This window comes from Maylandia zebra, linkage group LG18 (assembly GCF_041146795.1).
Source record: "Maylandia zebra isolate NMK-2024a linkage group LG18, Mzebra_GT3a, whole genome shotgun sequence".
Taxonomy (NCBI): Eukaryota; Metazoa; Chordata; class Actinopteri; order Cichliformes; family Cichlidae; genus Maylandia; species Maylandia zebra.
The window spans coordinates 24,124,844-24,135,869 of record NC_135184.1 but is presented as its reverse complement, the minus strand read 5'-3'; the positions used below and the strand labels follow the sequence as shown (position 1 = coordinate 24,135,869).

The 11,026-nt window shown below is 42.7% G+C and overlaps 1 protein-coding gene across 1 annotated transcript; it reads left to right on the top strand.

Moving 5' to 3' along the window:
- The first annotated feature begins 858 nt into the window (after positions 1-858).
- On the top strand, positions 859-8,394 carry dmbx1a (diencephalon/mesencephalon homeobox 1a). Its single transcript, XM_004570571.4, has 5 exons — positions 859-1,136; positions 4,295-4,464; positions 4,990-5,168; positions 5,749-6,145; positions 6,258-8,394. The coding sequence occupies exons 2-5, from the start codon at positions 4,311-4,313 to the stop codon at positions 6,695-6,697; spliced, it is 1,170 nt and encodes a 389-aa protein (XP_004570628.1). The 5' UTR covers positions 859-1,136; positions 4,295-4,310; the 3' UTR covers positions 6,698-8,394.
- Positions 8,395-11,026: the final 2,632 nt, after the last annotated feature.

The following is an 11,026-nucleotide window of genomic DNA, read 5'->3' as shown; positions in this document are numbered from 1 at the left end:
AGAAATCTTCTCTGAAAACCCTTCAAGAAGAGAAGGGCATTATTGCCCTAATCCTCTTACCCGCAGTCATTTTAAGACAGGGGTTTTTGGAGGCTGAGATGGCGTCTTGTCTTTCCTATCCCATCCCAAATCCTTCCAGGCCGGGAGAGAGGCTAAAGGCAGCACCCTGGCATCTATTAGCCATCTCTCTAAAGTCTCTCTCTCCTCCACGGCATGGAGAAAAAGCCGAAAAGCAAACAAACTATGGGTCGGATGCTTGTGCTCTCTAAAACTAACGAAAGACAATCGGATTCGTGAACGAAGTGCAGACAATCTGTCTGAAGACAGATTTGAGGAAAAAAAAAAACACTAAATATATTTCTTTTTTTCTCCATAGTTGTGTTTTCTGTATGCCTTATCGTGGGAGAATAGCTTTACTCACCGATTCAAGGTTTAAGCTTAATAAAATAAAAATAAAAAATAAAAAATAATTACTGTGTTAAATTACACCTCATATATTCGCATAGTAATGTAATTCATACCACTCCATCACGATAGTAAAACAACATAGCCTACATTCCCGTAAAGTATCCAATATAAACCTTCACTTGTCACGTTTCAGGTTTGTTTATCAACTCCAGAATAAGAAGGGAAAAAATGTGTCCACGGTCACGGGTGGATTTCAGCGGGCGTAATGTGCTTAAATTGATCATATTTGAAAAATAACTCCAGACGTCAGTGCACCGACACGCCACTAGACCCTCAGCTGTGTCGCTCCCTTAACTGGCAGCACCGAGAGCCAATAGAAAGCTCGTACGACCCCAGCGAGGCTCTACTTAAAATCCCAGCTCGGGGATCTCGCGCTCCAGCAGATGGCGGCTTCCCACTTGTGCGCGAGACGCAGAGAGAGAGAGAGAGAGAGAGAGCAAGAGGAGCGCGAGCGGACGGGCTTTGAGCGAAGCAGCACTCGGAGAGGACTTTTTCCATTGAGCTGACTTGTCATCTCACTGGCGGACAAAAAGGACGGTAAAGAGGGCAAAAACACACCCGACAGAGCCGCTAAAAGATCCGAAAAGAAGAGGAAGAGGAAACGAAGGAGCTTGGGTTCTTTCTGTTTGTGGAGGAGGTGACAACGAAGAAAACTACCGGCGCAGGAGGTAAAAAACAAACAAACCTTAAAACAGAAAAAAGTCTTTAACTTTCTCTTATTTATCTAGTCGTGTCTGTCTGTTTAGCTGTGTGTATATATATGAAGAAAAACGGCAGACTCCTACAGAGCAGCAGCGAGTCATATGAAGTTTATAATGTTTGTAAAGTTTGTATGAAACGAACTGCAGGTTATTAGATGCTGTTGTGCTATTAGCTATTTGCAAATTGCATGTTTATTTTTGCACTTGATGAAAATGAAAGCAGAGCTTTGGGTGATTTTTTTAAATTTTGTTTTAGTTATTTATTTTTTGTAATCGTCTGAATGCGAACGAAAATACACCCCATACTGTTCACATAAGAAAACAATTAACAGGATAACGTAGAAAAAAATATGCGTACATATTTATTTGTGCGCAAAATTAATATAACCTCAAAATTAAAGGCCTCCTGATTTTTTGACAGCGTCTCACTTATTGTCTTCTTTTACTTTTATGAACTCCACTGTAATTTTTCAAAAACAGTTTCTTAAAAAAACAAAATAACAAAAGTTTCATTTCAGTGTGATTAAAATGGCTTAAAATGTTAATTAAATGCTGACAATTAAATATATATAGACAGTGAAACACCTAAATTTAAATCTGGTCTGAACGTAACAAATATCATTCATAACAGCAGCTCCGGGAAAAATTACAGATGTTCCTCGCCCTCTGACAGTTTTACACTAGTGACACAGCAAAGAGCAGATTGTCAGGTCGACTCAGTCCCCGGAGGGCTGTTAGCAAATAACATTTTTCCTAATTTAGTCGGATCAAAGAGTTGCACTGTACATGCCAATTTACATAATGACGGTTTCATTATTGAAGCACTGAGCAGGGCAGCCAGGAGGGCCCAGCGCCTGGAGCAACGAGAGACTTATGAATGACAATAACACCGCGGACACGGCTCACAGCGACGGGCTATTGTGCAGAATCTGATAGGGACAGGAGATACAGGCTACAACTAGTATTTTAAAGCTGGAAACAACGGGAAGTCGGGTATAAAGTAAAAGTTTACCTGCCCACTAAACACGGGAAAAGCATGCAGACGAGCTCACGCTACGCTTATTTGCAGCTTTGGTGGATTAAAACCAATGACAGATGGGTTTTATTCTATCTCTGCAGGCATGCAGGTTAAAACAAATACAAACATGTACTTTCTGCTCTCACTCCGCTGGATGGTGATTCTTTTTTTATTTATTTATTTTCTTAAATCTTTTGCGACTAGAGGCTTAATTTAATTTAATTTCAGAAGATGTAATGCAGAAAAAGGTAGCTGAGGAGAACCGAAGTCTGCCTGAACGCGCTCGCATGCACGCACGCGCACACGAGGGAGCTCCGCCGCAGAGCTAAGCGCTGGGTCCCACTGTACGTCCGTCCATGTCAGCGGTGATGATAAATGGAGGGCCTCGCAGTCGAAACCTATTTGCACTTCCATTAGACGGGGAGCCAAATGGGGATCAACATGCATATTTTTACCCGCGGAGCAGCCATACATCTCAGCCAAAACGTTGCCCCGGGGCGATGGGATAAGAGGCCGCCAGAGAAGGGAAGGGGAGGTGTGTGTGTGTGTGTGTGAAGGGGAGGGAGGGGGTACCCATTCAACTCAAATACTTGGGGGAGTAAAGTAAATGTTTAGCGAAGCACCTTCTGTCCCCGCGAATTAAACTATTCCCCACTGCCCTCTGATCACATTCATCAGCCGCCGGAGCCACTTAATAGGCTGGGAACGGGCACTGCGGGCGTCGCGCGCACACGCCAGAGCACGCACGCACGCACACGGCACTAAAAAGCCAAGAGAGGAACAGAAAGAAACGCCTTTTACAACGACGGCAACCCGTGTGTGCTAAAACTGGCTCAACATCCTAAATGGTTTACATGTTATTATCAATAATAATAATAATGAGGAGACACAGAAGTTACCTAACTGAAATGAATCACATGTTTATCATAGTCGCAATCAAATTAACAACAAAGTCATAAATTACTGTTATCCATCACAGCATTGAACAATTTAAACTCTTCACACTAACATGTACTGAGTTACTGGCCCCTTAGTGTTACTGCATATTCTGATTTGTTACACGAAGAAGTCAAATTCATCTAGTTAAACAAAGCAGTTAAGAAATTAAATCACGCCCTTAAAGTTTTAATTGATGATATTATTTGAGTTCTCCGTTTAAGCGCAAGAACTTACAGCCACTTACAAAGCTGTCATCCAGCAGGAAGATTTATATCTTCTCCCTGTGGTCCCTCTGTTATAGTTATAATAACTGTTTGGGCCTCGGAGATAGCCCCTTCTGTCAGCCTCCTTGGTGCTAATACATATCTAATCGTGTCCTCAAGCGGTCTCATCTATGAAAATCTCGGTCGTGAAGGAGAACTACAAAATAGAGTTTTTGGAAATTGCTGCCTGGTGGACGATTTCCCTTCGATGAGTTTCCTGCCTTTAAAGCTGCAAGTGTTCAGGCCTGTAAGACTTATTATTAATAGCAGAAGACTACCAGCAAATGACTACCTTTGCTGTTAAATATGGGGACAAAAAAGAAAAATATAGCCTTGAAAATTAACATCACTTGACCGGATTATTCATGACTTAATACTACTACTACTAATTATAATCCTGCTATCTGGCTGCACCTTTTACCACCGACACTCTTAACAATCAGCTTGTATCATGTCCTAACACATTTCATGAGCGCGTTGATCTGTCAAAGCAACGTTTTCAGTGGGGATTTAGGTTCTCTTGAACACACAAACGCCGGGAATAAATTCATGAATAAGGCATCCGTCACGGTTCATTATGGCGAAGAGTGATAATTACCCCAATTAAAAGTCTTTTGTATAATTAATGGATTGAATAGAGCGGTAATTGGATGTTAATGGATAACACTTTAGTCTGACTGAAAACATTAAAATCTATTGGCCCCTGAGTGCGTGGGCCTACTGTCACTTACTAATAAATACGCTGTGTGTGTGTGTCACAGTTCATCTGAACTGGATGTCTCCAAACCATTTGTTCTTCTAATAAAAAAGGTTTTAGATCACGTGTTCAACAATGTTGCCTGCCAATCAGCAGTCACGCGCCCTCCCCTAACGCCAGATGCCCATCCTTCTCTTCCCTTCCGCAGGTAGCGACCTCTCACCATGCAGCACTACGGGGTGAACGGCTACTCTCTGCACGCCATGAACTCCCTCAGCGCCATGTACAACCTGCACCAGCAGGCCGCACAACAGGCGCAGCACGCGCCCGACTACCGGCCGTCCGTGCACGCGCTTACGTTGGCTGAGAGACTAGCTGGTAATTGAATGCACGCTCACACACACAAGCAGGAGACAGTGTTTATAGAAACGAGCTTGAATTTGTTTGTTTGTTTTTTGTAAAAAGAAAAAAAAGAGTATACATAGAGCCAAAATTCGCGTCTGTGATTGTTCTAGAATATTTTTAATTAGGTGTTAATATTCGCTTTCACGATTAATCATCTTACACCGTGAAGGGATATAGCTGGGATCAGACTAAATAAACAAGTGAAATATGTGCTGTGGTAGGCCACAAAGACATTTAGTGACGTATTAGACTTTTTTTTATTATTATTTTTTACAATTAGCCATCACAAAATCTTTTTTTCCTTTTTGGAAAAGCAAAAGAAGAGAGTGGATAATATTAAAACGTGTCTAAGCCCTCAAGCTTTTTTTTAAGCAATAAGTAAATTAATTAAATTAACAAATAAGCTGCCCCAAGTATGAAAGTGCCACACAAACCCACCCTGTTCAGTGAAATAAAACTTGCCGTGTGTTTTCTCTTCCAACGGCTGCACATTTCAAGACATCATCCTGGAGGCTCGCTACGGCTCTCAGCACCGCAAACAGCGCCGGAGCCGCACGGCCTTCACTGCGCAGCAGCTGGAAGCGCTGGAGAAGACTTTCCAGAAGACCCATTACCCGGATGTGGTGATGAGGGAGCGACTTGCCATGTGCACCAATTTGCCCGAGGCCCGCGTGCAGGTAGGCACGTCCGAAGAAGAAGAATAAAAATATAATATAAAAATATATTATTTTATATTAGTGTTGGGTTTATGACGTTAGAGATAGAGATTTTATAAAAGATGGGAGACAGTTTTAAGTAAAACAAACAAAACTTCTGTCTTCATTTCACAAAAACACAGCTTGAAACACTTCAATAAAAACGTGATTAGCAGTGATAAAAACAGTATCTAAACGATATTTATAAGCAGTGCTATGGCTTTTGTAGATTGTGAAGTTTTGCATTATCATCCACAAAAGATTGTTCATCTGAACAACCTAAAAAAAAACAACCTAAAAAAAGTTGTAAAAAAACTGCCAGCTAATAAGTATAACATTTTTGAAGCTTGATTGTGAATTTAAAGCGTGGGCACTTGAGCATATTATATTTTATTTTTTGATTTAAACCCCCCCCCCCACCCCCCAACAAGATCAAAATTAAGAACACAACAAATTAATAAAAACAAAAAACTTCTGGAACATAGAGGATCACTTATCGCAATGCACTAAAGTCTCTACCCCAGTTTCCTATTAACGGTCTATAATAATCTTTATCCTCCAGGTTTGGTTCAAAAACCGCAGAGCAAAGTTTCGTAAGAAGCAGCGCAGCCTCCAGAAGGAGCAGCTTCAGAAGCAGAAGGAGGTGTCCGGGGAAGGAGGAAGCGAGAAGGAGGACATGCCTCCCTCCACCACTATCCTTTCTGATACCCAGCTTCCACCTTCATCCTCCTCCTCCTCCTCCTCCCCGGAGACAGAGGGTCCTGTGGTTCGTCCTGTTCCGCTGGACATGGAGCTGAACGTCACGTCAGCAGAACATTCAGGCAGCGAGTCGGCAACAGAGGATAATGCCACCGATAAGGAGGACGAGAGCAAATCCCAGAAAGAGGAAATGAAGTGTGAAAGGGCGGTGACACCTGGGGACGACTCTCCAGCTTGTAAAAGACTCAGCCCTAAACCAGGTAAGAATACTAAGTACAAGTCCTTTTATCCTTGGCAAACTTAATGCATTAAATCAGCTGACTACTAAAGCATATATATAAAACTTTCTTAACCCTCCTTGTCCCTGTACAGATTCCCCCCTGGTCTCTCCGTCAGTGACACCTTCGTCCTCCAGCAGCAGCCTGGCCAGCACCGGTCCTCTCTCTCAGAGCCACTCTTACTCTTCGTCCCCCCTCAGTCTGTTTCGTCTGCAGGAGCAGTTCCGCCAGCACATGGCCGCCACCAACAACCTGGTGCACTACCCCGCTTTTGACCTCGCTGCCCCGTCTTCACTTCCCTACCTGGGAATGAATGTTAACATGCCCCCTGCGCCACTGGGCTCTCTGCCCTGCCAGTCCTACTATCAGTCCCTGTCCCATCACGCACAGCAGGTGTGGAACAGCCCGCTGCTGCAGGCATCAACTGCAGGCGGCCTCACCAGCCACAACAGCAAGACCACCAGCATTGAGAACCTGCGTCTGAGGGCCAAGCAGCACGCCGCCTCGCTGGGACTGGACACAATGTCTAACTGAGAATCAGAAGGGGTGAAAGATGGCGTAAACTAGGCCAGAGCCTGCACATTACCATACCCTACTGCGTGTCCGTGTGGCTGTGATAGCTCTTTAGGAAGCATACAAGGACTCCTCCAGCAGATGGGCACAGAACATACAGAGATGTATGTATAAATAAAACACGCCAAAATGCTTTGGACCTACAGATCTCCATTTAACATCTCTTCAAAACGCACCACATGTCGACCACCTGCTCGACTTCTCATAGCTTCTGTTGCAGCTCAGCGTATCGTTGGAAAAGAGAAAACCCCCAAGATAATGGACAGCACTGCTGTAAGATGCAACACTCCATAAAATGAAAATACTTCCAACAGTCATGCAATGCTGGACCTTCCTAAATAAATGAAAAAGAATCATGAAAAATGGTGTGAACGGCTGGACGCGCTCACTTAAACAAAGCAAAACAAGAAAAATAACAATGCAAATAATGTTTACAAGAACAATGTGAATAAATGAGGCACTTTGGAAGGAATCACTCGTGCAGCAAAGAGACATTTCAGTGAAGCCGTGTGGTTATGTACATACCACGTAAAACACAACAGCACATAAATAAAAATAAACCCGAGTCATGTTGTCCTCAACACCATAATTATAAGTGACTAATTCACTAGTTTAATAGCCACTAATATGCCACTTTGTACAGAGGCTGGCTTGATAATGAGCAAATGATTTCAGTGACTAAATTCTCAGAGGTTTTAATTACATTTTGCCCTGGGCTGAGGGAGCTGGGGCGAGTGCAATTACAAACACGCGTAACACTTAATGCAGCATTTTTAGATTCAAAGAGTCCGTATGCCAAAACTGTTGACTGAGGCAGACGCACGACTTTGCAATGACTTGTTCATCTTCTGTGAATACAGAACGATGGTAAACATATTAGGACTCGGTTAAAGATCGTCTTGACTTGTATTATTCCCGCCTTAATAGTCTCTCGAGGAAACATGCAGCTTTTCATTGAAAGCCACACCGTCAGCACTTGATGAGAATCACACACGTCTCTGATGTTTTCCGTTAATGTGTTTTGGAAGATAATGTCTTCAAATAAAAAAAAAAAGCACATTATTTTAATATGTAAAATACAAAAAAAGTCTATCTATTAATGTTTACTGGTAAAGTAATTGTAAAGTTCCTATTATGTTGTATAATTAATAATAATGGACTCTGTCTCAGATAAAATTCCTTGTCAGATTGTAAGATTGTATTTACTGAGCTCACCGACAGCCCTGTCCACCCCCTCCTGTCTTGGTTGTCATTTTAACACTCCTGGATTGAACTGATATTTAAAATTTTAAGTTTTTTTTCCTTCTTCGAGAATTAATTTAAAAGAAGAACCTGAGCACATTTAAATTTTCTGGCGAACTACCACCCTCCGTGTTTTTCAATCAATCCAGGTGTAAAAGCAAAAGAAGGAGAAGACATCTCAGTGAATAATTGACCTGAGTCCTCTGTGTTCTGCTGTCTCAACTCTATTTGAGTTCTGTTGTTGTTTCTAATGCTGTTCCCCGACTGTTTCTGTCAAACTACTTGGTCCGGTGCTAAATAGATATGTAAAGGTGGAGGAGAGCGACCGGACCATCAGCAGTGTTGTTTTCTTTGCTCCTCTCAATAATGTAGACTTGAACTTGTGTTGTTGTAAAATAACTTCAAATAAAAACATTGCCTGAAGATCTTTACAATGAAGACTTCTTGATTTTTGCTGAAGATTTAGACGGGACGGGTGTTCACGGACAAACCTTGAAAAAAAGTCATTAAACAGCATGAAGTTAAAGATATGACGAGCATATGATCAAGCTTTATATTTGTAATATTGTTACACCATTTTTCAGGTAAGCAAAACATAAAACCAACTGACTGAGTGAAGGACCTCAAAGTCCTGCAATTAATATAAGCAAGTACATATTTAATATATCAGTTTAGTCTGAAGACATGGATGATGAGAAGAGAGAACGAGCAAAGCAAAGAAAAGGCACGGGGACGATGAAAGAGCGGAGGGAAGGTCAAATTTAAAGAACACTAAAAATACAAACACAAATACATGAGAATTTGTAACAAGACAAAGGGTACAGGAGCAACGAAAGAAACACGTAATCTGAAATATCTGGGAAATAAAAAGCAGCGTGGGGACATACGGCATCCCCAGTGAATAAGCAGGCCATTATCCTGAAGAATGACAGCCTGGGGCGGTGATTATGCTGCTATTATATCTTTAACAGCATGGTTTGTCAAAATGCAGACCCCCACCCAACCGTACTCTCTCTCACACACACACACACACACACACACACACACACACACACACACACACACACACACACACACACTCAGGGCAACTGGGCATCTCTGCCACATCCTCTAAAGCACGCCCTTGCTCCTCTCACAGTAAACTTTACATGTATTGTATGTGACATTGTTCTGCTCTTAAATGAATTAGCCTTGAATATACATATGTCCCTCTCAGTGTGTGTGTGTATACGTGTGTGTAAATAACTAATGCACCTCGGCTGCAGTTATGAACGACCGCTTCCCAAAATTTGGACAGACGGGGATAATGATCTCACCAGATTAGCAGCGTTAATGTGGGTGTAACACCTCACCCTAAACCTTGTTGTGTTTTATTACACCACATACACGCGCGTGTCCTCGGCCAAGGGCACGCTGATGTGTGACTGATATGGCTGCATCCAAAGTGAATGTCCTTGTTATCCAGAGGAGGAATCTGTCCAGGTACATGGCAGGATTTCCTCCCATGGGGCTTTGGACCAGAGAACATAACAATAGTCTTGTTCCAAATGTTCACTCCCCCCCCCCCCCTTAACACCCATTCCTCCCCCAACACACACACACCCTGGGGGCTGAACAGGGATTGCTTGATTGTACTGCTTCAGGGTCAAGTGTGTTGAGCCCTTGATGCTGGATCAGGCGCTTCCATCTCTACACTCAGGGCTTCACTGAGGCCATAGCCACTTATTTGTAGGCAGTTAGAGATGCTCATTTACTTTCCTTAAAGCAAGTGATGGCGATGTGTGTCCTGTGTGTGTATCTGTAAAAAAATCCATCCAGTCTTGCAAACTTTTAGTTTGTAAAAAGCATGAAAATATGCTTCTGCTTCTCACACACACACACACACACACACACACACACACACACACACACACACACACACACACACACACACACACACACACACACACACACACACAGCCCCTCGGAGCAAGACCCCCACACAAAAATCACAGTGTACCATTCAATCAGTCCTTTTTCTCCCTCCTCTCCATGGTTCTCTCAAAGGTTTAAACCATGGCGAGAATGAAAACTGCCAGTGTTGGAAATCTCGGCCCATTGAGTAGGTGACAGGGTCTGCCAGAATATGATCCTAATCCTGTTTCCAGCATTCTTTTAGCCCAGTGGCATTGCCATTTCGCAGCATATTCTCTGAGCTGTCAGACCCGGGGAAATCCCTCTAATAGTGCATTGCCCAGATACACATCAAAGCTCTCCTGGAAACCACCAGCACGAACTTAAGGGAGAGGGAAGCACAAGTACAATCAGACTCACAGCTGCCCAGGAAAAAAAAAAAGGCTTCGTCATTTAACTCACATTTTCTGCCGAAAAGTGGAAACAATCGTTGCCACTTTCCCTAACACCTTTCACAGACATAAACAGAGGGAAATGGGTTACGTGGACAGAGAAACAAAGAAGAGAGTGATATCAAGAGGCCGACAACAGGTGGCTAAACTGTGTATCCAGGGCCACCCTCCTTTAGTTCCACTTCATCTTCCATTTTCTTCTTGCCCTTTTTCTCTTAAACACTCTGACTGCCATCTCGCCCCTTCCTGGGTAATCTTCTTAAAGAGAAGAAAACCCCAATTCTCTCTCTTCTTAATCTGGCTGCAGTCTAAACCTTGGGGTGCATTTCCAATGTGGGCGTCACTAAACCAAACGGGAGCTCTCCCAGCCACTTCACGGAGCATCGAGTCTGTCGACGGATGCTTAGATTACACAGTGAAAGCACGTCTAGTATATGAACCTCATTTTATGAAAACCGTTAAATGGTACGGTGTTGGTATGGGCCTGTTGGATCAAACTGTAAGGTCCATGTGAAATATTTAAGTCACAGATTAGTGGCTCGTGATATGGATAAAACCTTTGCATGATAAACTCAACAGGTAACACAGTAGTTATAGTCACTGAAAACAGACCCCTGTACGTGTGTAGAAAATCCACCACAAATTCTTTTTATTATTTATTTTAAAAAGTATCTTTATTTACCACATTGAAAACAAATAAAAC

Excerpts from the sequence above, each read along its gene's own strand:
- dmbx1a (XM_004570571.4), top strand. The coding sequence starts at position 4,311 with ATGCAGCACTACGGGGTGAACGGCTACTCTCTGCACGCCATGAACTCC. Across the intron at positions 4,465-4,989 it reads GTTGGCTGAGAGACTAGCTG|ACATCATCCTGGAGGCTCGC; the intron begins GTAATTGAATGC and ends GCACATTTCAAG. Across the intron at positions 5,169-5,748 it reads TGCCCGAGGCCCGCGTGCAG|GTTTGGTTCAAAAACCGCAG; the intron begins GTAGGCACGTCC and ends TTTATCCTCCAG.